Source organism: Cetorhinus maximus, chromosome 11, assembly GCF_964194155.1.
Source record: "Cetorhinus maximus chromosome 11, sCetMax3.hap1.1, whole genome shotgun sequence".
Taxonomy (NCBI): Eukaryota; Metazoa; Chordata; class Chondrichthyes; order Lamniformes; family Cetorhinidae; genus Cetorhinus; species Cetorhinus maximus.
Window position 1 is genome coordinate 46,787,320 of NC_135889.1, and position 27,312 is coordinate 46,814,631.

At 42.8% G+C, this 27,312-nt stretch overlaps 1 protein-coding gene across 1 annotated transcript in view; it reads right to left on the reverse strand.

The window, feature by feature from the left end:
* The window catches only part of LOC144686200 (uncharacterized), a 188,138-nt gene extending 161,244 nt beyond the window's left edge, over positions 1-26,894 (reverse strand). Inside the window, exon 1 of the mRNA XM_078551296.1 lies at positions 26,695-26,894. Within this exon, the coding sequence (XP_078407422.1) occupies positions 26,695-26,770 (76 nt within the window). The 5' untranslated portion in view covers positions 26,771-26,894. The remainder of the gene's footprint in view (positions 1-26,694) is intronic.
* Between the last annotated feature and the right edge of the window lie 418 nt (positions 26,895-27,312).

Consider the following 27,312-nt stretch of genomic DNA (forward strand, 5'->3'; position numbering starts at 1 on the left):
TACAAATGGATATGGACAGGTTAGGTGAATGGGCAAAATTACAGCAGGTAATAAGGAAGGAAAATGGAATTTTGGCATTTATTGCTAAAGGAATAGAGTATAAAAATAGGGAAGTGTTGTTGCAACTATACAAGGCATTGGTGAGACCGCACCTGGAGTACTGTGCACAGTTTTGGTCCCCTTACTTGAGGAAGGATGTAGTTGCATTGGAGGCGATTCAGAGGAGGTTCACTAGATTGATTCCGGAGATGTGGGGCTTGACTTATGAGGAGAGATTGAGCAATTTAGGCTTATACATGCCCAAGTTTAGAAGGATGAGAGGAGATCTAATTGAGGTATATACGATGCTAAAGGGGTTAGGCAAAATAGATGTGGAGCAGATGTTTCCCCTTGTAGGACATTCTAGAATGAGAGGCCATAGTTTTAGGCTAAGGGGTGGTGGATTTAAATCAGAGATGAGGAGGAATTACTTTTCTCAAAAGGTCGTAAATCTGTGGAATTCACTACCTCAGAGTGCCGTGGATGCCGGGACACTGAATAAATTTACGGAGGAGATAGACAGATTTTTAATTAGTAATGGGTTGAAAGGTTATGGGGAGAGGGTGGGAAATTGGAGTTGAGGCCGAAATGAGATCAGCCATGATCATATTGAATGGCAGGGCAGGCTCGAGGAGCTGAATTGCCTACTCCTGCTCCTAGTTCTTATGTCTTATGTTCTCAGCTTGGAGGGTTAGGAAGTTATTATGACATCTTCTATTTCTACAGCAAACCTTAGAGCCTTAATTGCCGTCCCTGGGACCCACAGCTTTCTAGAGTGGGCCTAGGAAGAAGTGATAGGTCGAGCAAGCAGGAGTGAATTGAAGGACCTAGTCCCACAGCCAACGTCAATTGGGGGAGAGGAAACACAGAAATTTTATGCACAAATATTGGCATAATTGCAAATAAATATCTCTTATGACAATGGGTGAGACTAACTGCGGCTCAATGGTGACACTCTCATCTCTGAATCAAAAGATCCATTCCGAAGGCTTGAGCATGTACTCTAGGCTGACACATCAGTCTGGTACTAAGGAGAGCTGCATTGCCAGAGGAGCCACTTTTTGGATGAGCCATTAAACCAAAGTCCTGTTCCCCTTTCAGGTCGATGTAAAAGATCCCATGAGCAGTGTCCTGGCCAACACTTACCCCACAGCCAACACCTAAAATGGATGTTCTGGTTTCTCATTTCATTGCTCTTTGGGGGACATTGTTGTTCTCAAATTGACTGCTCTGTTACCTACACTGCAACAGTGACCACACTTCACTGATCACTCAAAACCAGCTCTGATGCACAAAACATGCCCCTCATATGCTTGACACCAGACTCGCGAAACAGCTGTTCTACTCGGAAGTCAGTCACAGCAGGAGACCCCCAGGAAAGCGGAAAGTCATCAGGGATGTCCTTATAGTATCCCTGAAGAGATCAAACATCCCCGCCCACTCACGGGAGGCCCTGGACAGTGACCAACCAAAATGGAGAAGGTTTATTCGGCAAGGTACCGAACACATTGAAAGACATCGTCTGGAGCAGGCATCGGAGAGAGCACGCAAACCTCCAAGCACCTCATCTGCCTGACCCTTCAAGGACTACCTGTACCACATGTGACAGAGTCTGCAGATTACACATTGGACTTATCAGGCATCTCAGAACCTGTTGAACCGAAGTGGAAGCAAGTCACTCTTGATATCGAGGGGTTGCCTAAGAAGAAGCAAACACTTCAAAAGTACTTAATTATCTGTAAAGCCCTTCGGGAGGTGCTGTGGTTGTTTGAGACACTATAGAAAAGCAAGTCATCTGTGAGTCAAATCTTGTGACCAAAAAATAATGGGCCAGATTTTTCTGGAGTGGGGAATTTTGCAGCTTACCCTGTTAGTTCGACGTACAATTGCATGATAAGGATTTTTTTTTAATTGCGCACGGTGATGCTGGGAGTGTAAGCCAATAATGGTGTAGTGAGACCTTAGTGAACAACAGGACAGTGTATCTCCTTAACCAATGAGATTTTAAAAATGATATATAAACAGGAGAAGGACTGAAAAGGACACTGAATTAGAATGGGTGACTGCAATGTCAAATCAGGTACAGAAAGAGAAATAAAGAGAGGGAAATAAAGATTGGATTAAGAGACAGAAAGGATAAGTAAGAAAAAATATTAAGCTTGAAACTTGGCAATTTTAAAATCTCCTTAAATAATTCACAAGCTAAAGGAATGATTCCCCACACTTAGAATTGTTTACTTTCTGGGCAAAAGATGTCCCGTTAGTAGTCATTTACAATAATATTGTTTGTTAAAAGGGTAAATACACTGATAATTATTAAATTTAAATTTCCTGTGATGAATTTAATGGGACATTAATGTGCAAATGTGACAACATCATGATATCACTAGGAGGTTAAGGGCAGGCCCAGATGAAATATATCCCAGCTTGTGAAAAGAGGCAAGGGAGGAAATTGTGGAGGCTCTGACCATTATATTCTGTTCTCCCTAGCTACAGGAATGGTGCCAGAGAATTGGAGGACTTATGTTGTACCATTGTTTAAAACAGGAGGAAGGGATAATCCAATTATAGATCATTTAGTTTAATGTCAGTTGTAAGTAAATTAAATGAGTCAATTCTAAGAGATAGCATAAACCTTCATTTAGAAAAGCACAGATTAATGAAAAAAGTCAGCATTGATTTGTTAAGGAAGTTGGCAAGTAGGTTAGATGATGGCAATGTGGTGAATGTGGGTCTACATGGATTTTAGCAAGGCTTCTGAAAAGGCCCCACATGGCAGGCCGGTCACAAAAGTAAAAGCCGTTGGGATCCAAGGGGCAGTGCTAAATTGGACCAAAATTAACTTAGGCTTGGGTTTTCACTCCTGAGCCAGTTAGCAGGGTTTGAGAAATTTCCCGGCTAGCCACGCTCATCTCAGGAAAAAGTGCCCCGAGTGGCACAATCTTCATTCTGGGGTGAGAAATTGTATTAGGCCCTCAAGCCTTCACCTCACACACCCCTTCACCCGTACCCACTCCTCATACCCATACGTATGAACACATGTGGCACCCCATCGACCCCCAATTGCTCCTTATACACTCCATGCTAACCCATGCCACCCACCAGTTCACATGGCCCCTTATAGTCCCTGTGCCAGCTTAATGCCAACTCATGACCTGTCACCCATCACCTTTTGTACCCTCCATTCCAACTCACTCAGTATCCACAATGGGCAGACTTCAGGAGCCATACTGAGACGGAATAAAATACTAAGTATCTATTACAGAGTTAGCTATATAAAAAACCAGTCCAATTCATGAAAGTTCATTCAAAACATTTAAATCTCCTTCAGCACTTAATCCCTTATCAAAACAAACTTGTATTCACAAGCACACGTTAATAATGCTGTACTGATAGAATTAGGGCTATGCCAACAAACAGCTATGAAACTGATAGAACATTTTGTTTTCAATTCCCACAGACATAGGCAGGCAGTTTTTTTTTTCAATTTTTAAAGGCCTATCCTTATCAATAACTTGACCGTTTTCCAGTTCTACAGGCCTTATCCACTCTCAGGAGCATTTACAAATTCTCTAAAGATTCATAACTCACACACCACAGGATAAGGCCTTGCACCAGCAAAAATGGGGTTTGTTTGAACTCAGCACAGGGTTCCCACCCCTACCCCCTGCACTGGCAGAATTAGGATCTGTTGGAAATGGGAGCGGGACTTCTCGTTTGCTATTTTTGAAGGTCCTCAGAGTCTCCATGACTCTGAAAACCCAGGCCTTTGTGTCAGGAAGCAAAGGGTAATGGTTCAAGGATATACTTGCATTTGGGAGGCTATTACCACTGGGGTTCCACAGGACTCATTCCCTTGCTTTTTGTTAGCTTATATTATTTATTTTTTTTTAGTTCATTCATGGCATGTGGACATCACTGGCTAGGCCAACTTTTATTGCCCATCCCTGATTGTCCATGTTAAGAGGGCATTTAAGAGTCAACCACATTGCTGTGGGTCTGGAATCACATGTAAGCCAGACCAGGTAAGGATGGCAGATTTCCTTCCCTAAGGGACATTAGTGAACCAGATGGGTTTTTACGACAATTGGCAATGGTTTCATGGTCATCATCAGACTTTTGATTCCAGATTTTTATCAAATTCAAATTTCACCATCTACCATGGTGGGGTTCGACCCCACATTCCCAAAGCATTACCCTGGATCTTTGGAATACTAGTCAGTGACAATACCACTATGCCACTGCCATCAAATCAAATGTAACAGGAATGATAAAGAAGTTTGCAAATAATACAAAAATTGGCTGTGTGGTTGAAAGTCAGGAGAAAAGCTTCAGATTTCAGGGAGATATAGATGGTCTCGTCATTTGGACGGAAAAGCAGAAAAAGGAATTCATCTGAAGAGGTGTGAGATAATGCATTTTTTGGAGATACAACAAGGCAAAGGAATACACAACAATTGGGAGGATACTGAGTTGCGTGGAGGGGCCTTGGAATTTATGCCCCCAGATCCTTAAATGCAGCAGGACAGGTCGATAAGGTGGTTAAGGAGGCATATACCATGCCTTTGCTAGCCGAGGTATAGAATATAAGAGCAGGGAGGTTATACGAGATCTGTATACAACACTCGTTTCACTACAACTTGAGTACTGCATATAGTTCTGGTCACCAGATTACAGAAAATATGTGATTGCACTGAAGAACATGCAGAAGATTTACAAGGATGTTGCCAACACTGGAAAATTTTAGCTATGAGGAAAAACTGGATTGGGTGGGTTTTTTCCCTGGGACAAAGGAGGCTGAAGGGTGACTTAATTGAGGTGTATAAGATTATGAGGGACCCAGATGGAATGAATAAGGATGGCCTATTTATCATAGCAGAGGGGTCAAAAGCCAAGGTCCATAGATTTGAAGTGCTTGTTTGAAGGATTTAAGGGAAGATGAGGAAACTTTTTTTTACCCAGAGGGTGATGGATACCTGGAACTCAGTGCCTAAACAGGTGGTAAAGACTGAAACTCTCACCACATTTAAAAAGTACTTGGATACCTACTTGATTAGCCATGACTTGCAGGGCCACGGGCCTAGTGCAGAAAGGTGGAATAAGGCTGGGTAGCTCTTTGACAACCAGCATGGACATGATAGACTGAATGGCCTCCTGTGGAATGAATTTCATGATTTCTATAATTTCTATAGGGATGCCATAAGAACGTAAGAAATAGAAGCAGGAGTAGACCATTTGGCCCGTCAAACCTGCTCCACCATTCAATACAATCATAGCTATTCTTTTGTTTCAACTTCATTCTCTTGCCCACTCTGTATTTCCCTTGATTTTCTGAGAGACCAAAAATCTGTCTATCTCAGTCTTAAATATAGTCACTGATGGAGCATCCACAATCCTCTGGGGTAGAGAATTCCAAAGACACTCAACACTTTGAGTGAAGAAATTTCTTCCAATTTCAGTCTGAATTGATTTTCCCTTATTCTGAGACTATTCCCCCATGTTTGAGATTCCCTAGCCAGGAGAAAAAGTGCCTCAGTATCTACCCTGTCAAGCCCCTTCACATTTCAATAAGATCACCTCTCATTCTACTAAATTCCAGAGAATATAGGCCCAGTTTACTCAGCCTCTCATCATGGGACAACACTATCATCCCAGGGACCAACCTAGAGAACATTTGCTGTTCTGCTTCCAATGGAAGTATATACCTCCTTAAATAAGGAGACCAAAGTTAGGCACAGTATTCCAGGTGTGATCCCAACAAAGCCTCGTACAATTGTAGAAAGACTTGTTTATTTTTGCACTCCAATCCCATTGCAATAAAGACCAACATGTCATTTGCCTTCCTAAGTATGGTAGCATTGCGGAATTGCTACTGGACTGGTAATCCAGAGACCCAGTATTATTCCAAGAGGACCGGGGTTCGAATTCAACCACCGCAGATAGTGGAATCTGAATTCAATAAAAATCTGGGATTAAAAGTCGAATGATGACCATGAAACCATTATCCAATGTCGTAAAAACCCATCTGATTCACTAATGTCCTTTCGGAAAGGAAATCTGCTGTCCTCACCTTGCCTGACCTACATGTGACTCCAGCTCTGGAGTAATGTAGTTGGCTCTTAAATGCCCTCTGAAGTGGCCTAGCATGCCACTCAGTTGTATCAAACCGTTACAAATTCAATAAGAAGGAATGAAACTGGAAGGACCACCCAACATTGTCCTAGGCACCAGAAACGACAACAGCAAACCCAGGCCTATTGACCCTGCAAAGTCCTCCTTACTAACATCTGGGGACTTGTGCCAAAATTGGGAGAGCCGTCTCACAGACTAGTCAAGCAACAGCCTGACATAGTCATCCTCACGGATTCATAACTTACACATCATGTCCCAGGCACCACCATCGCCATGCTTGGGTATGTATGTACGGCAGGACAGACCCAGTAGAGGTGGCGGCACAGTGGTATACAGTCGGGAGGGAGTTGCCCTGGGAGTCCTCAATATCGAATCCAGCCCCCATGAAATCTCGTAGCTTCAGGTCAAACATGGGCAAGGAAACTTCCTGTTGATTAACACGTACTGACCCCACCACCACCACCCCCCCTCAGCTGATGAATCAGTGCTCCTCCATGTTGAACACCACTTGGAGGAAGCACTGAAGGTGGCAAGGGTGCAGAATGTACTCTGGCTGGGGGTTTCAATGTCCATCACCAAGAGAGGCTCAGTAGCATCACCACAGGGCGAGCTGACCGAGTCCTAAAGGACATAGCTGCTAGACTGGGACTGCGGCAGGTGGTGAGGAAACCAACAAGAGGGAAAAACGCACTTAACCTCATCCTCACCAACCTGCCTGCTGCAGATGCATCTGTCCATGACAGTGTCGGTAAGAGCGACCACCGCACGGTCCTTGTGGAGACGAAGTCCCATCTTCACATTGAGGATGCCCTCCATCGTGTTGTGTGGCACTACCACTGTGCTTAATGGGATAAATTTCAAACAGATCTAGCCACTCAGGACTGGGAAAACATGAGGCGCTGTGGGCCATCAGAGGCAGCAGAATTGTACTCAACCACAACCTGTAACCTCATGGCCCGGCATATCCCCCACTCTACCATCACCACCAAGCCAGGGGATCAACCCTGGTTCAATGAAGAGTGCAGGAGGGCATGCCAGGAGCAGCACCAGGCATGCCTAAAAATGAGGTGTCAACCTGGTGAAGCTACAACGCAGGACTACTTGCATGAAAACAGCATAAAGAGTAAGTGATGGACAGAGCTAAGCGATCCCACAACCAACGGATCAGACCTAAGTTCTACAGTCTTGCCAGATCCAGTCGTGTATGGTTGTGGACAATTAAACAACTCACTGGAGGAGGAGGCTGCACAAATATCCCCATCCTCAATGACGGAGGAGCTCAGCACAGCAGTGCAAAAGATAAGGCTGAAACGTTCGCAACAATCTTCAGCCAGAAGCGTCGAGTGGCTGATCTATCTCTGCCTCCTCTGGAGGTCCCCAGCATCACAGATGCCAGTCTTCAGCCAATTTGATTCACTCCACGTGATATCAAGAAACGGCTGAAGGCACTGTATACTGCAAAGGCTATGGGCCCTGACAATATTCCGGCAATAGTACTGAAGACTTGTGCTCCAGAACTTGCCGTGCCCCTAGCCAAGTTGTTCCAGTACAGCTAAACCACTGGTATCTACCTGGCTATGTGGAAAATTGTCCAGGTATGTCCTGTACACACAAAGCAGGACAAATCCAACCTGGCCAATTACCGCCCCATCAGTCTACTCTCCATCATCAGTAAAGTGATGGAAGGGGTTATCAACAGTACTATCAAGCGGCACTTGCTTAGCAATAACCTGCTCACTGTTGCTCAGTTTGGGCTCTGCCAGGGTCACTCAGCTTCTGACCTCATTACAACCTTGGTTCAAACGCTGACAAAAGAGCTGAACTCCAGAGGTGAGGTGAGAGTGACTGCCCTTGACATCAAGGCAGCATTTGATCGAGTGTGGCATCAAGGAGCCCTAGCAAAATTGGAGTCAATAGGAATCAGGGGAAAAACTGTCCGTTGGTTGGAGTCATACCTAGCACAAACGAAGATTGTTGTGGTTGTTGAAGGTCAATCATCTCATTTCCAGGACATCACTGCAGGAGTTCCTCAGGGTGGTGTCCTAGGCCCAACCATCTTCAGCTGCTTCATTAATGACCTTCTTTCCATCATAAGGTCAGAAGTGGGGATGTTCGCTGATGATTGCACAATGTTTAGCACCATTCGCTACTCCTCAGATACTGAAGCAGTCCATGTCCAAATGCAACAAGACCTGTACAATATGCAGGCTTGAGCTGATAAGTGGCAAATAACATTCTCACCACACAAGTGCCAGGCAATGAACATCCCCAACAAGAAGGAATCTAACCATCGGCCCTTGACATTCAGTGGCATTACCATCACTAAATCTCCCCCGATCAACATCCTGGAGGTTACCCTTGACCAGAAACTGAACTGGACTAGCCACATAAATACTATAGCTACAAGAGCAGGTCAGAGGCAAGGAATCCTGCAGTGAGTAACTCACCTCCTGCCTCCCAAAGCCTGTCTACCATCTACCAAGCACAAGTCGGGAGAGTGATGTAATACTCTCCATTTGCCTGCATGAGCGCAACACCAACAACACTCAAGAAGCTTGACACCATCCAGGAAAACGCAGCCCTCTTTATTGGCCACATCCACAAACATTCACTCCCTCCACCAGCAACGCACAGTGGCAGCAGTGTGTACCATCTACAAGATGCACTGCAGAAACTCACCAAGGCTCCTCAGGCAACACATTCCAAACCCACGGCCGCTACATGGACAGCAGATACATGGGAACACCACCACCTGGAAGTTTCCCTCCAAGCCAATCACCATCCTGTCTTGGAAATATATCACCGTTCCTTCAATGTTGCTGGGTCAAAATCCTGGAACTCCCTCCCTAACAGCACTGGGGGTGTACCTACACCACATGGACTGCAGCAGTTCAAGAAGGCGGCTCACCACAACCTTCTCAGAGTCAGTTAGGGATGGGCAATAAATGCTGGCCTAGCCAGCGACACCCACATCCCGTAAATGAATAAAAAACTTGCATGCTAACTTTCTGTGTTCCTTGTATGAATACACCCAAGTTTCTCTGAAAGTTAACATTTACACGTTTCATGTCTTTTAAAAATTATTTTGCTTTCTATTCTTACAATCAAAATGAATAGCCTCACACTACCCACATGATATTCCATCTTTCACCTTATTGTCCACTCACTTAATCTGTCTGTATTTCTGTGCAGCATCTTTGTGTCCTCCTCGCAGCTTGCATTCTCACCTAGCTTTGTATCATCAGCAAACTTAGATACATTACTCTCTGTCTCTTCATGTAAATCACTAATATAGATTGTGAATAGCTGAGGCCCAGCATTCATCCTTGCAGCGCTCCACAAGTCAGCTTGACAATGCCTCATTTATCCCTAATATTTGCACCCTGTCCTTTAACCAATCCTCTATCCATGTTAATATATTATCCCCAATTCTATTAGTCCTTATCTTGCCTATTAACCTTCTGTGTGGCACCTTAACGAATGCCTTTTTTTCAAATCCAGGTTAACTACATTTATTGGTTCCTTTTATCCACCCTATATTACATATCCTCAAAAAAAATTCCAATAAATTTGTCAAACATAATTTCCCTTCAGTAAAACCATGTTGGCTTTGCCTGATTTTTTTACATTCATTTTTAAGACTTCCTTAATAATATATCCCAGCACTTTCCTGATGACTTGTTAGGCTAACTGGACTGTAAATCATTGTTTTCTCTCTCCTTTCTTGAATAGTGGTGTTATATTTGCTAACTTCTAATCTGTTGAGACCATACCACACCCCCCCACCCCGCTCCAAACCTGGGCCCATCGAAGGCGCCACTCAGTGTCATCCTTCCCTTTAACCCACCCCCTGGCTTCTTGAACCAGGCTTCCCACCCCCTCGCCACCCCCACTGAGACACCCAAGCCCAGACTTACCTGGACCCCTCAGTGTGGTGGGGCTGCCTGTAGTCCCAGCAGTGGCCACCATCCCGATCCCGGCTGGCGCTGCTGGGACTACAGAGCTGCCAATTGGATTGACTGTCAGCTCTTTGAGACAGAACTTCCTACTGAGATAAAGGCGGAGGAGGTCTCGCCTTAAAGCACTGAACGTGTTAAATTGCTGCTGGCAGCCATTGGCATCCTGGGTGGGCTCCCCCCTGACTTTTTAGTTGGGGGCGGTGGTGGGGGGTAGCAGGGACTGCAACTCCCCTTAAAAATCAAGTCCAGTCCAAAGTATATCTCTCTGTGATTTCCTCACTCCCCATGATACATTCTACTGCTGTTGCTTCCAAGGGACTAATGTTTATTTTAGCTACTCTTTTCCCTTTTATATACATGTAAGACACCTTACCATCTGTTTTTATATCCCTGGCTAGTTTGTTGTCGTGTTTTTTCTTTTTCCCCTTTTAATCAAGTGTTTGGTGGCCCTTTACTGGTTTCTAATGGTGAAACTAACAGTGGAGTAGCACAAATTGGCCAGGAACTTACAGCAATTCACAGAGTGTCTTTACCTTGCCACAATCTGCTCACCAATTTGTGCATTACTAATAGCGTGTATTGTTGATACAGCTTTCTTTTTCCCATCACAATCCAGCCCATTCTCTTTCATTACTAGGTGTTATTTTGGTTACTCCACAATAGAGGGCGCTGCTCATTATAATCCTTTGAAACATTTAGCTGAATTCCATTTTAGCCAAATTCAGACCTACATGGAATTGAACATAGATTAAGATTTAAAGATTATAGGATTACAACTGCATTAATTTATCTTTAGATTTGTAGGAGTCTTCAGTATTCTCAGGCAATGTCATATTTAGACCATCAATTGTTTCTTCCGCTTGAACAGCTGTGAATAGTTTTCATTATAGAAGTCAAATTCACCTGGGCAATTGAGTTATTGGAATTAAGGCTATTTTCACATTTAAAAAGATTTTTTGAAAATGAATCTGGCATGTCCCCAATAGCCCAGTTTCTTAAAGTCAATGTGCAAGTGAACCATTCAGATCAGAGGTCTTTGATTAAATTTCTAATCTTGCTATTAACAGACGGCGGCAATTAGTATTGCAATCCATCTCCCAGCTTCCCAGCAGTAAGCAGAAGAAAAATAAGCCAGTGTTCCCACATCTAATCGCTGCCTAGCAACACTTGCTGGAAAGTGAGCTTGTCTGTGCACTTGATGCAGACAGGACCAGGATCTGTTGTAGTGTTCCGACACTCAAATAGCTCTCTGGTGAAAATGGGATCACTCACCAGGAGAAGTCACTGCCTTCATGAAAGGAAAAGGAGAGAAAATTGGAGGATGAATTTGATTCCAACAATTAATAGTTTTAAAAGTATACATGCATGCCTTTGGGTGCTTCAAAATTTCACACTGGAGCATACCATAAAAAAATGGACAGAGGAATACTGATGATGTCCACACTTGTGCATTCATAAAAATAAAAACATAAAATGTTAGAAACACTTGGTAGATCAGTCAGCATCTGTTGGAAAACACAGGAGTTAACATTTTGAATGAAGATTCTTCATTAAACTGGCAAAGATTTACAATCAAAGCATTAATTCCTCTGTTCTCTCCACCTGTGCTGATTGGCTTGCTAAATGTTTACCGGCTTTTCTGTCTTCTTTCAGATTTCCAGCATCTACAGTTTTGTTCCTTTTTATCTACTTATTCATTATCAACATAGAATCATGAAATCTTGCAGCACAGCAGGAAGCCAGTGAGCCCATCGTGCCTGTGCCGCCACGTTGAAGGAACTATCCAATTAGTCTCACCCCCCCGCTCTTTTCCCACAGCCACACAAATTTTCCTTTTCAAGAAAATATCCAATTCCCTTTTCAAGGTTAATATTGAATCTGTTTCTACCATCCTTTCAGGCAATGTATTTCCAATCGCAACAATTCACGGTGTAAAAAAATTCTTATCTCCTGTCTAGTACAGAATTTATTGATAAAAAAGATTTGAAAGTAAGCCTCGTTTCAGACATCAATCTGACATCATCTGGGCAAAACACCAATGAATCATATCTAAACAATATCAGATTGGATCAGTTTGAGATACTCATGAAGGGTTCTCCCTATACCACAAGATGAGTAATAATTGAGCTGCATATGTTGAGACATTAGTTAAAAACAGTGGATTGGATCCTCTGCCCCCAGGGCCCCTCCAACCCCTCTTTCCACTGGGCATGTTTTTGGCAGAGGAGTCACAAAACATTGTGGGTGGGTAGCCCACCACCTTCCTGCCCACCCGACCTGTCCCCCATAAAACAGTAGGCGGGCAGGTGCTGAAATCAGCAGCCCACCCACCATTTTTAATAAGATCATTAATGGGAAATTCAGCTTGTTAACAAACCAATTGGCCTGAATATTATGTTGTCCATGCCATAATACAGTTGGCATGGACAGGTGGGTAGGAGTGGATAGGCTTTTTTTTTAACCAGACTGGCTAAAAGGCGGGAATGAATAAAAATAATTCCAGATATTGTAGCACAAAACCTGCTGATTATTTCTAAACAGTGTTTTTGAATAAAGTATCCCACTTGGTTCTATTTTTGCCACTTTATATAATGACCATTGAACAACCGAAGAGAACATAAAGAACACATTATACATTCATATAGTGCCTTTCATGTCATCAGGGTATCCCAAAGCACCTCATATCCAAAGTACTTTTGAAGTGCAGCCATTGTTATAAAGTAGGCAAACATAGCAGTAATTTGAACAGTAAAGCCCATAAACAATTAAATTAAATTCCTAAATTGTCTGTATTTTGGTTGAGGGACAGATGTTGCCTAGGGCACCAGGAAAACTATACTACAATTCTTCAAAGATGCTCATGAGATCTTTACATTCACCTGGGAGGGAAAATGGACCTTAAAGAAAGCAAAATGTTAGCAGCTACATTGACTGAAAGTGCAATACTAATTTAATCATAACTAAATTAACATAGAGGCCTAGAAAATACATAGGGTTAAATACATTGGATATATGGCACAGAAACAAACAACTTAACTCAACCAGTCAACACCAGCACTCATGCTGCACTCAAGTATCTCCTCCATCTTTCCTCATCTAAATCCAGCATTGTAACCCTCTATTTCCTCCTCCCTTGTCTGCTTGTCTAGCTTCCCTTAAATGCATCCACACGATTCACTTTCACCAGCCTCTGTGGTAGTGAGTTCCACATTCTCACACTCTAAGGCTAAGGAAGTTTTATTTTCTCAATTCCCTATTGGATTTCTTGGTGACTATCTTATATTTATGGCCTCTAGTTGTGCTGTTCCCCACATGAGGAAACATTCGCTCTGTATCCATTCTATGGGCAGAATCTTCGGCTTGGCGAGTGGGGGCGGGGCCCGCTCACCGAGGCGTAGAATGAGGCGCGGTGACGTTGGGTGTGCGTCCCAACGTCAGCGCGCGTCATTCAGATTTTCAGTTCGACGGGTGCGCACCCGAGTCGGCTGCGTGCCCGCCGAACTGTCAAAGGCCTATTAAGGCCAGTTAACTATCAATTAAAACCATAAACTGAGCTGCCCGTCCAACCTTAAGGTTGGCGGGCAGGCAAAGAGCCCAGGCGGCCTTCCCATTTTTCTGGAGCCTCATCCACGGGTGGGATGAGGTTTCATGAAGGTTTTTAAAGTCTTGTAAAAATTTTTAATAAAATTAATAGACATGTCGCAGTTCATGTGACAGTTTCACATGAGGGGACATGTCTTAAAATTTTTTTTTCCTTTATTAAATTTTTCTGAAGTTAAGCTAATCTCCCTGAGGCAGCTCTGTGCCGCAGAGAGATTTCTGTGCTCTTTCGCACACATGCGCCCAGACTCAGGCAACCACCCACTTCCTGCCCGCACTGGGAGCGCTCAGCGCTTCTGGGCATGCGTCACGCTGGGTGGGCCTGAACTGGCCCGCCCACGTAAAATGGCAGTGCCCAGCCAATCACAGGCGGTGATCAACTGCGCACACAACTGCGCCCGCTCCTGCCCAACCACCCCCGACAGGGAGAGAATTCTCCCCATAAAGTTTTGCTTGTAACAATTAGGTCACCACTCAGCTTCCTTTTTTCAAGAGAAAGGAACTCAGTCTGCCCTTTTCTGATATGTATACCAACACATTTCTGATGTCACCCTTGGAAACCTTCTTTGCACCCTCCCCGGTGCCTCAATATCTTTTTTTTATAATATGATGACCAGAACTGCATGCAGCATTCTCCGTGTGGTCTAACCAAGGTTCAATAGTGGTTTATCGTAAAACCCCTACTTTTCAATTCTATACCTTTAGAATTAAAGCCTAGTGCTTGTGTGTTTTTCAAATTTTGGCCTTGCTAATTTGCGGGGTAACTTCTAATGATTGGTGTATTTTTACTCTGAGATCTCTTTGTTCCTCTACCCCACTTATACTAGCAACTTCCAGCTAATAAGTGACCTCAATATTCTTCCAACCAAAATGTACTACCTCACATTTATCTGTGTTGCACTTCATTCTTTAGAGTATTTTTTTGCAGTGACAAATAGGCACAGAGATTGATTGCTTTTGTTTCCATTTTCTGGATGCAGACCTCACTAGTGTGGCTGACATTTATTGGCCATGGTTAGTTGCCCTTGAGAAGATGGGCGGTGTGCCTTTTTGCTTGTCATAGGGGAAGATGTGTGGTGAGCCTTCTTCTTGAACACTGGCAGTCTCTGCGGTGAGGCCCTGTGCTGTTTGGTGGGGAGTTCAGGATTTTAATCCTTTTTCAGCCACACCATCAATTGGAAAACCTAAATGTAGCAAGCGCAGGAGCTGTGCCATGCAGGTCTGCTTAGTTTGCCTGAGGGGTTCTTCAATAACCAATAGAACCCTAATTATTATATGAAAGGGGCATTATGAATTTAGTTGGCTGTCACATTGCTAAATTGGTCACGTGACACCCATTTTACATCTGCAAAACCAGTGCATACAAGTTTCTAGCCCAGTATGTTTCCATAATCTTACCCCTCTAACTAAATTTAGCCACATACAACAACATGGGATTAGTTTGTATAATGAGTCAGATCATTATTCTTCTCTTTCTGACACTTATATTTACACTCAGCTCGCAGAACAAAATTCACATTGTTAGGACACTTTAGATGGATTTTCATCCTGTTCGTAACAAATGTCAGACTTGTAATAAAATGTATAATCCTGAAATGAAGATTAAAAAGTGGAGGATGTTCAATTTCAATGAGATTAAGAAAAAGGGCATCAACAAATTCAATGCTCATATGGTTAGACTAAAATGAAACAGCATCCAAAAGTACACACTCAGGCCTGGGTTTTTGCTCCTGGGTCGGGTGCGTAGAGTCAGGAGAATTCCCAGCTCCACCAACAAGACATTTAAAAATGGTTACCCTGACTTTGGATTTTCAGCCTGGGGGTTTCGGGCTAGATTAGAAGTCGGACGGGGAACCCCAGAAGAAGTGAGGAGGCTGCCTGGCTGGGCGGAAGGCCTGGCTAGTGGCTCTGGCACTGTGTCCAAAAATGACAAAAAGAATAAGGTATAAAACATCCTTCCAGCCCTCCCCTTTCTTACCCACCCCTCGCCACACACTTCTCATGTCCTATCCATGCTAATCCATGTCTCCTAATGCCTTGTACCTATCCCCATAAACATTCATACCCTCCATACCAACTCATGCCCCTGTACCCATCAGCATGGACCTTTATAGGCCCTATGCCAAACTCTGCTCCTCCACTCATCCCCCAGGGAGCTTTATAGCCCCTATGTCAACCCATGCCCCCCACCCACCACCCTTTGCCCATGCAACTGCTATGCCAACTCACCCAGTATGGAAAGTGGGCAGATTCAAGACCCATGCAAATATTACTTAAAATAAAGTTCTGTAAAATAAAGTTCTAAGTGTCTATTGCAGATATCACTATATTGAAAAAAACACTCTCATTCATATAAAATAAAATACTTACTACGTTTACATTCCTTCATCTAAGTAAAGTTATATAACGACAAACATTTCATTCACGTGCACAATCTCTTATAACAACAAGCATTGGAATTCATAGTCCCACTTCAAAGAGCAATAACCACTTGTAGCTGTCAATAAAACTGTGAAATGGCAGGCACCTTATTTTGACAATGGATGGTTGTGAAATCAGTCATACAGCACTGATCCTCAGGCTTATGTCAACAGACAATGTGAAATAGCAAGCAATCTTTTTTTTAACACTCCAGACATTTTTTCCAAAGATTTAAAGGGCAGGACTTTTAAATGCCATGACAGCTTGACAGCTCCCTTTAACAGGTGCTTTTGACAGGTCCTCCTAGCATTTGTGACAAATCCCTTTGACAGGTGCTTCTGATAGTTTTGACTGTTCATTTTGACAGGTCTGTTGACAGTTCCAATGAGCTTGACACTAATGAGTTTATGCACTTTTTAAGCATATTTATGTCTACTTTTAACAATTCCAAAGGGCACCTTACCTCCACCAAGGGACACTTTACCTCCCCCAAAGGGCAGCTAACCTCTCCTGAAGGTGTCACAGGACCACATCCAAAGAGTCTAAGAGTTGGCTACCCAACTGAATTCACAAAGTTCAGACCTGCTGTTACCAGTTCTAATCTACACACGTCGGGTTTCACATTCCAAGGTTACCAAAATCCAACTTCAGTGGAGGCAGCTGATGATTTAAATGGCCAATTGCCTCCATAAAATGCACATGCTCGAAACACAACTGCGCACATGAAAATGGGAACTGCCGTGTTTGGGGGTAGGACTTCGCATTTTCAGCCATTTCCACTATTTTCACCACGGCAAGGAGACTGTGTATCGTGATGAAAATCTGTGCCTCTGTCTAATCCTTGAAATAGAAGAAACAGTCACCACGGAATAGCACAGCAAAACTGAAGGTGGAACAAGAGAAGAAAATCAAACCACATTCAACTGGGAGATTTACATGAAATACTAGGTTCCAAATGCAAAGCAAAGCCTTCATCTACTCCAGGCTCTGCAGAACAGCTGGTTGTGGTGAAAATTGTCAAGATTGGACAATTCTCCTGCTGACCCATAGCTAGCTTTCACCATATCCTACATGTATTGGCTTTTGGAATTTCCAAAAGTTTAAGGCTGGTTAGAGAATTAGAGATCTGCATGATGTAACTGGGCCCTGACAGTCAAACTGTCCTGCTTTTTCACAAACCTAGACTTAAAGAACCTTAGGATGCCATTATACAACTATCATTGTATCAATCCAAAATCTTCTCAACATCTACAAGGCTCAGTTCAGAAGCATAATGGAATACACTCCAGCTTCTTAGATGAGCTCAGCTCCAACAACACTCAAGAAGCTTGACCATTTAGTACAAAGCAGCCACTTAATTGGCATACCATCCCTAAACATTCATTCCCTCCAACATTGGCATATTGTGTCTGCAGTGTGTACTATCTACAAGATGCGCTGCAGCAACTCGCCAAGGCTTCTTCAACAGCAACTCCCAAGCCCATGATTTCTACTGCCTAGAAGGGTAAGGACAGGAGGTGCATGGAAACACCATCACCAAGAAGTTCTCCTCCAAGTCAGACACCATCCTGACTTGAAAATATATATTTGCTCCTTCATCGTTGCTGGGTCACAGCAGTGTGAGAGCACCTTCACCACATGGACTGCAGTGGTTCAAGATAGCTCGCCACCACCTTCACAATGGTAATTAAGGATGGGCAACAAATGCTGATCTTGCCAGCAACAGCCACATTCCATGAATATTTTTTTAAAAATAGTTTATAGCTGATATAATGACTAAAACACCAGATAGCCACACATTTGGGATGAAAGGCACAGTTTTGTAGGAGGTGCAACAAATAATAGAAAAGATCTGAAGAATGCAGCCAGCTGCATAGGCAAAGGTAAGTGGATTGCATTTAGTACAAACTTTAAAAACATTAAACTGTAGAGTCCACCAGAAAGAATCAGCAACCTACATTTGCATTCCAAAGAATATGACCAATCTAAACATTTGCCAATTTGAATGAATCTGAGGCACACAAAAGGATTTTACAGTGTTAAGCAGGATGCATTACTTTATATGACAATGACTGCAAACAGTGTTTTTAAAATATGAAACTTATGACCAAAATTGGAATAATCAAAACATATTCATTAATCAACCCACTTTATTGCCAGGGGTTGAACAGTTGATTTAAACCAAACATTTTCCACTCTTCAAGCAGTAATATCCTTCATTCAAAAAGCACAGCAAACAACACTGGACTTAACCCAGACCATAAAAGGTCTCATAATAGACCTGTACTTATTGTTAAGTTTTGTAGGTCTATTGCTTACTGGATGAGTTTGATCCAGAAGATATTATGCCTATTTGCTCAGATATACTTGCAGCCTATGAATAGTTTCAACATAAAGACTGCTGTAGCACTACTTTCATTACCCTAACCTAACCTCATGTATAACAGGAATTCTGAGTCAGAGTGTAAGCCAGGATTTCAATGTGAAACCCTTATTCGAAGCAATAAGGGGTTCTTGGTTTCTTTTTTGCTGACATAGAACAACAGTGGAGATAAAGCCAGTTAAAGTATGGCGGATTTGAATACAATCTTAGTGAAAAAAGGATGGAATTAAATGGAATGTAGAATCACCTGCATGTGCATAGGATGACGTGGGTTCGCCTTTTGGCAGTTACAGAGATGAGGCAGATATGCACATGCTGCATGATTAAAACAGGAAGCAGTGAATTTTATTTTTTTAATATTGCTTAACCTCCAATAGGAAAAAGAAGTTCGGACCAGTGCTCTTATTTCCCATTTTCTTCTGGTGCTTCATTTTAAGGTATACCAAGGCCAGTTCAGACCAATGTTTTTATTTTCAGTTTTTACTGGCTCTTTTTTCTGAGCTTTTACATATGATATATATAAGAATAAGATTCATCAGTCCAATAACAAGTGAAATACTTTTGTAACAGCCAAAAATGGTCTGTACTCCAAAGCCAAAGATTGGAAAATAAATGGTTCCAACCTTTCTTGTGATTACAGTGGAAATTTTAAATACTGTATTAATTTATATATAAAAATCTTGAAGATTAATACAACTTTTTATTACCAGATGCCCCTATTCACTGAAAACAACATTTCAAGTTGGCTTCAACTGCAAGCCAGAGTCAAAACAGCTGGCAATTTCAAGAGTTACCAACCACAGTCTACACTGTGAATGTTCCCAGTGGATAAATACTTAAAATACAGGTCCTGGTAGGTTAAACCAATTCTAGCAATGTGCTGGCTAAAAACATACAAATCCCTGGCTCTGAAATTCTTTACAGATCCTCAATAAATACAGGAAAAGTTTCCAACTACATAATACAGGACTTGCAGCAGTAGAAATCTACTGAAGTGGAACATACAGGCTTGGATTATTTCATTTTATAACAGCTGGACCAATCGAAAGTGGTTGCATGAACACTAATGATTTAATTCCCTTTTAGTAATTCTATTTTTGATGAATGGAAGTGCTTAACAAATGAAAAATATCAGTGCTGGGAAAGAAAACACTGTTTTACATTGTTCTCTCATGCTGGATTAAAACAGATCAGATGCAAAATTAAGTTCTCCCTTTGTCCCACCTATATGTCTTAACTCCAAACTCAGGAGAACCCTCAATGTAAACCACCATCACACCTTCATACATTTTAGTAATCAGCCTTATGATTACAAATCTTAACCATACTTTGGAAGTTTTTATGCTGTGACCATGTGATTCTATGGGCTGGATTTTATGTAGCCCCTAAGTGGGTGGGCACCAAAACCTGCCTGCCATATGTAAGTAAATAATTAAGGGTCATTTAGGTTTGTTAACAAATCTATCAACCTGAATAATCCGCTGCCCATGCTATAACACGGTTGGCATGAGCAGGTGGGCAGCAGTGGGCAGATCCTTTTTAAAGGCCTACATGCAAGGTAGGAAGGAAAGGGGGATGCCCTGCATGCATTGGGGGAACACCCCCAAGATATCATGCCAACCTCCTCGCCCCCCCACCCCACCCCACTACTGGCCCCGACTGCCTTACAGAATGCAGCCCCTCACCCCCTTCTCTCCCCTCCCTGGGCTTTGGAATCCCTCCTTGCCCTAAAACTCTGGGACTTAGCTTCTTGGGGCCATGTTCCTCTTTGGCTCTCTTCCTGCAGCCCCAGCAGTGCTCACTACTCAGGTCTGATGCTGATTGGCCGGCAGCTCCCGGGTGCGGGACTTTCTCCTGAGTGAGGGGCAAAAGTCACGCTGTTCACCAAGGTAGCCCGCCCGGAGGCTGGCACAGATTGAGTCAGCTTCTGGCCAACTTTAATTCTGGAGGGGAGTTGAGCAATCCACACCTCCCCCTCCCTGATAAAATGCACCCCTATGTGGCAAACCACACCATCCTCCTTCAATGCCTCAACAGTTGTTGGGATTACACTCATCTGGTTCCATTCTTACTATCCAATTGAGAACCTCCAGTAAGGTCATCTCTCCCTCTACCTTAAATCTGAAGATCTCAAAGGATTTATCCTTGGCTTTTCCTCATCTGCATGCTCTCCCTTAACAATACCATTTATTGCTAGGAGATTAGTTTTCACTTCCATGCTGATAGCATTCAGCTCTGCCTGTCCACCACCATTTTTTTTTACCCCTTTCCTGCATCTGTGTTGTCAAACTACTTGTTCCACAACCAGTCTTGATTAAACCGCCATGTTCTCCAGGTAATCCAGATCATTGAGGCCTTCAGCCCCTGTCATAAATTCCCTACCCTTGACATTGATCCCATCTTCCCTCTGTGACCACTCTTTCAGGCACAACCAAACTGCTTGTAGACTTGACATCCAATTTGATCCTGAGCTGTCAGCATGAACACACTTTGTCTCACACCATCCTGTGGGAGAATGACTCTAAGGGAATGGCATTAAGAGAATTGCTCATTTGGAGAACTGGTGCAGATACGATGGGCTGAATGGCCTCCTTCTGCGCTGTAACTATTCTGTGATTCTGTAACTTTCAAACCAAAAATCTGCATCACAAAATCACCTACTTTCACCTCTTCAGCAATGTCCATCTTCGCCCCTGCCTCAGCTTATCTGCCACTGAAACCCTCATCTGTGCCTTTATCACCTCCAAACTGATTCCCATTCTGGTTGGTCAGCACTTCCAAAACTTTGCTGCCCAGGTCTTAACCAACAGTAACCCTCACTCGCCTATCGCTACTGCACTCACTGATCTACATTAGTTCCTTGGGGAGAATTTTCCTGTCAGTGTACGGGGGCGGGCCGACATCACCGTGCGTCATTCCGATCTTTCGTCGGCGGGCATGCACCGGAGGCGGCTGCGCACCTGCCAAACTGTCAAAGGTCTCTTAATGTCATTAATCAACCAATTTAGGTAATCAACAGGGCTGCTTATCCAACCTTAAGGTTGGCAGGCAGGCGAAGAGCCCAAGCAGCCTTCGCGTTTTTCAGGAAATCTCATCCACAGATGGGATGAGGTTTCCTGACGGTTTTATGAAATTATGAAAAAATTTCTCACAATTCATAAACATGGCCTAGTTCATGTGACACTGTCACATGAGGGGGCATGTCTGAATAATTTTAATCCTTTTTTTAAAACTTCCAATATGAACTTAATCTCCCTGAGGCAGCTCCATGCCTCAGGGAGATTTTTGCGCTCTTTCACGCGCATGTGCGAAAGGCCCCAATGCTCCTTCCTCCTCCCGCCTGCACAGGTAGCACTGCTACCGGGTGTGCATCACACTGGGTGGGCCTTAATTGTCCCACCCACGTAAAATGGCGGTGCGCAGCCGAATTCAGGCGGCGATCGGCTCCACGACCACCTGCGCCCATTCCTGACTGGCCCGCCCGAAAGGCAGAAAATTCTGCCCCTTGTCTCCAAATACCTGAAATTAAAATTTTCATCCTTGTGTTAAAATCTTTTGATTCTGTGAAGCACTTTAGAGTATTTTGCTACGTTAAAGACACAAATATAATTGCAAACTATTGTTAACATGATTATAAACTTATAATCACTTGAACTGAGATAACCAAACCCAGATTGTAATCCCCTATGGGTTTTTATAGTCTTACATCCCATGAATCTGAGTGGGATACATATCCAGATTTTAAAAGCAAAAGTGTATTCTACAAATTATTATGCCACCTATTCCCCACCAGCATATTTCCAACAAGTAACAGCATTTAGCCAATGCCATCACAAGCAGGATTTGCTTTACATTCAGTGAAAAATTAGGCTTTTTACATATTTACATAACAAACTTAACTATCAGCTTCAAACTTTTTACTGACCCATTTGTTTACTGAATAAATTTCCTGAAGAGGATGAAGCAACTTATAAATATTATTTGTAGGCCTACAATATTTATTCATAATCAGACAAACGTCACACTCCATTTCCCAACTCAGAAGGATGTGCTCTCAATTATATGTCAATGCTAGGTTATAATTGGCCATTAAGACATGCTGACATTGGCTTCTGATTCCCTCCAGGAAAATACATCAATTCCGTTCAGTACTTACATGAGGGCTTAATTAGTGGAACCTTATTAGGTTGAGAAGCCAGATGTAAAATCAACTTCCTACCATTTCATATTCATATTGAACCAGCGTTCTGCAAAGTAAGTTCATTTTATGACTTAATCTTAGAGTTTCCAGAGCTATCTTAAATCGTACGATACAGCTACAACAATATTTTAATAGCTCTTGGGAGGTGTGCATTGCTACCAAGGTTGGCTTCTATTAATCATCCCTAGTTGCCCTTAAGGATGGTGACCCTTCTTCTTGAACCGCTGCAGTCCATATGGTGTAGGTATACTCACAGTGCTGTTAGGGAGGGAGTTTCAGCATTCTGACTCAGGGACAGCAATATAGTTCCAAGCTAGGATGGTGTGTGATTTGGAGGGGAGCTTGGAGGTGGTGGCAGGCACCTGCTGCCCTTGTCCTTCTAGGTAGTAGGGGTCCCAGGTTTGTGAGATGCTGTTGAAGAAGCCTTGATGAATTGCTGCAGTACAGCTTGTGGATAGCAGAAAACAAAAATAAAAATAACTGGAAAAACTCAGCAGCCATGGCAGCATCTGCGTAGAGGAACACAGTTAATGTTTCGAGTCCGTATGACTCTTCAACAGAACTAGGGAAAAATAGAAAAGAGGTGAAATATAAGTTGGTTTAAGGGGGGGGGGGGGGTGTGGGGGGTGGGACAAGTAGAGCTGGAGAGAGGGCCAGTGATAGGTGGAGATAGCCAAAAGATGTCATAGATAAAAGGAAAAAGAGGTGTTGAAGCTGGTGATATTATCTAAGGAATGTGCTAATAGGTGACATTAAGGGTAGAAAGCAAGGCACAGATGGCCCTAGTGGGGGTGGGGTGGGGGGAAGGGATCGAAATAGGCTAAAAGGTAAAGATAAAACAATGGATGGAAATACATTTAAAAATAATGGAAATAGGTGGGAAAAGAAAAATCTATATAAATTATTGGAAAAAAGGGGGATCGGAAAGGGGGTGGGGATGGAGGAGAGAGTTCATGATCTAAAATTGTTGAACTTAATATTCAGTCCGGAAGGCTGTAAAGTGCCCAGTCGGTAGATGAGGTGCTGTTCCTCCAGTTTGCGTTGAGCTTCACTGGAACATTGTAGCAGGCCAAGGATGGACATGTGGGCATGAGAGCAGGGTGGAGTGTTGAAATGGCAAGCGACAGGGAGGTCTGGGTCATGCTTGTGGACAAACCAAAGGTGTTCCGCAAAGCGGCCACCCAGTCTGCATTTGGTCTCTCCAATGTAGAGGAAACTGCATTGGGAGCAGCGAATGCAGTAGACTAAATTGAGGGAAGTGCAAGTGAAATGCTGCTTCACTTGAAAGGAGTGTTTGGGCCCTTGGACGGTGAGGAGAGGGGAAGTAATGGGGCAGGTGTTGCATCTTCTGCGGTTACATGGGAAGGTGCCATGGGAGGGGGTTGAGGTGTAGGGAGTGATGGAGGAGTGGACCAGGGTGTCCCGGAGGGAACAATCCCTGTGGAATGCCACTAGGGGGGGTGAAGAGAAGATGTGTTTGGTGGTGGCATCATGCTGGATTTGGCAGAAATGGCGGAGGATGATCCTTTGAATGCGGAGGCTGGTGGGGTGATAAGTGAGGACAAGGGGGACCCAATCATGGTTCTGGGAGGGAGAGGAAGGTGTGAGGGCAGATGCGCTGGAGATGGGCCGGACACGGTTGAGGGCCCTGTCAACCACCGTGGGTGGTAAACCTCGGTTAAGGAAGAAGGAAGACATGTCAGAGGAACTGTTTTTGAAAGTGGCATCATCAGAACAGATGCGACATCTCCACCTATCTCTGGCCCTCTATCCAGCTCTACTTGTCCCATCCCCCCTTAAACCAACTTATATTTCACCTCTCTTCTATTTTTCCTTAGTTCTGTTGAAGAGTCATACGGACTCGAAATGTTAACTGTGTTCCTCCCCGCAGATGCTGTCAGACCTCCATTGTTTTGGATTTCCAGCATCCGCAGTTTTTGGCTTTTATCTTTGTGGATAGTAGACACTGCTGTCACAGTACTCATGGTGGAAGGAGTCCATATTTAAGGTAGTAGATTGGATGATGATCAAGAGGATTGCTTTGTTCTGGGTGGTATTAAGCTTCTTGAATGTTGTCTCATCCAGACAAATGGCAAGTATTCCATCAGACTCCTGATTTGTGCCTTGTAGATGGTAGAAAGGCTTTAGGAGTCAGGAGGTGAATGACTCATTGTAGAATAAGCAGCCTCTGACCTGCTTTAGCAGCCATGGCATTTATATAGCTATTCAGTGATAGGTACCATGATTCTGCCCCTTAAGATAAATGAATACATTGTGAGACTGTAGATATCTCCTTGCTTTTACTTAGTCACACGAGGTTCTGCTGCTCAAATCCATTAATAGCAATTATCTCCATTGTAAACATTATTCATCTCAAACAATCAATTGCACTGCCTTGAATATTTTCTGAGCAAACTTAATGTCTTATTTAGTTTTCACAGCAAGGATATATTAGCATGAGAGTGGTACTGGTGCCACAGTACTTCTTACTGTAAACCTCTCAGAAGTATGATTATTGTCTTCAAAACAGGAAGGAAACTTATTCAGCCTAATTTCTCACTTCAGAACATTATCAGGCCAGTTTCTGTGACTTTTCATAGTTAATCTATTTTACATTAAAATTAAATAGCTGAGTTTGGCTTACATTGTGCTCAGTTCTATGCCAAGAGAACGCATTAACACATTAAAATGTGATCTGGATATGACATAGCACTTGTAGCCAACAGCTTCAGATAGCGAGACTGCAATATTTACTCCTTAAACAGAGACGGCCTGCATTGTTGCAGGAAACCCGAACTTTAGATCAGTAGTATAAGATAGACTACTGTTCCAGTGTATGCTGTTTACCTCAATGCGAACAATGTTAATTTTGACCATTTGTTAAATGTTAAAATGCCAAGCTACATTGAACAATGGAAAGTTTCAGTCATATGTAAATACAGTCATCTGTTGGTAAAGATCACCCAATCTTTAAACATACACAGTGATCTAAATCCCAGTTTGTACAGTGTATAAAGCCAGGTCAGGAACAAGGCAAATAGCAGTTACATCTGTCATGGAGTACTCTAACAGACTGAGAGAGCTGGAAACAGAGCCAAAATCTCATCCAGTCCTACCTACTGAGCTGCAACTTTCATTAAGAATATAGCAAAAAGATGATTATTTGAGGAATATGCATGCACAGTTTGTTCTGAAGAAAATCATATAGATTATTGGCAGTCAAATATATCTCTCTTATTGCAGTGAGCACACATATTATGTGGAGTTGCACTAAACATATAAAACCCAAAATATTCCAAGCTCAATATCTGGTCTGCTCTGTTAAGTGATCAAAACTGTGTGATAATACAATAAAAATAAAGATGTGTATTTATATAGCACATTTAGAAAATTGTCCCAAGACACATTGCGGACTCAATTTGACACCGAGCCATGCAAAGAGATAATAGGACAGGTGGGCAAAACGTGGTCAAAGGAGCAGGTTTTAAGGAGTGAGAGGTAGAGAGACTGCTAAATCAAACCCAAATCCTCTAGGGTGTTATTTCTGATCACTATCCAATGATTCTTAATGAAAGTTTGTCAACATAGGGTGCAGAGAGAAGCAGGTTCGAAGCTCAGCAGCCAGTTGACACCCAATATCCAGGTTAAGGCAAGGGCTAAAAGACGACCTTAGTTGAGAAATTCCGGGAAGCATTCCATCCTGAATTACATCTGTGCATGAGTCACCAAACATCAGGAAAAATTAATAAAATAGGAATATTTTGAGAGGAAGGAAAAAGTCATATAAATAACAAATGTGCAGCACAGTAAATGGAATATAATGACAGCTAGCTTTGTTTTGAAAATTAAGTCTTAAATTTTAAAGTTCACTTCCATGCTGTCTGTAGCCTTGATTTACAATAACTTCTGCCTATACAGCAGACACATGAGAAAGAAAAGAAATCCAGAATGACGCTTACCCTGTGCAGCTGATGTTAATGACAACTGTATTATCACAAGAAGTAGGAAAGACCACAAATGCACAAAGCCCTGCATGTCTAAATATTGAACACAGGAAACCTCATGAAAACAAATGGGAGGATAATTCTTAATGTAGTAACATCAAGTCACAAAGTTCTTCCTCCTTCTGCACGAGCTTCAGTTCAAACAACGATTTCTCTTCTGCTCCTAAAGCTTTAAATAGAAAAATTTTGGCAATGCTTTCTCTCCTGCCTCTCCCTGAAACCTGATACTTAAATGGGCCTCTTATTTTCCGTTTTTGCTTTGATTGATATTTGTTTAATGAACTACAGCTATTTTAGTTTAATAATCATGTTAATGATTCAAGCTAAGTCGGTTTCCTTCTAAAGGTTTACTACAAACAAGTCTAGGGCAAGCAATAGTAACTAGTTCATTTAAAATAAAAGCATTTAATACTTCTTGTGCAGCGTGATATTCAAAACAGATTGTGATTGGACATACAATGGAGATAAGCATGAAAGTTTCTGTTAACGCTCAAAAAGTTAAGACTCACCTCTTTAAAACTTTTAATGTACTTACCTGGAATGGCCATTTGGCAGTGGAGGGGCGTGGGGGGT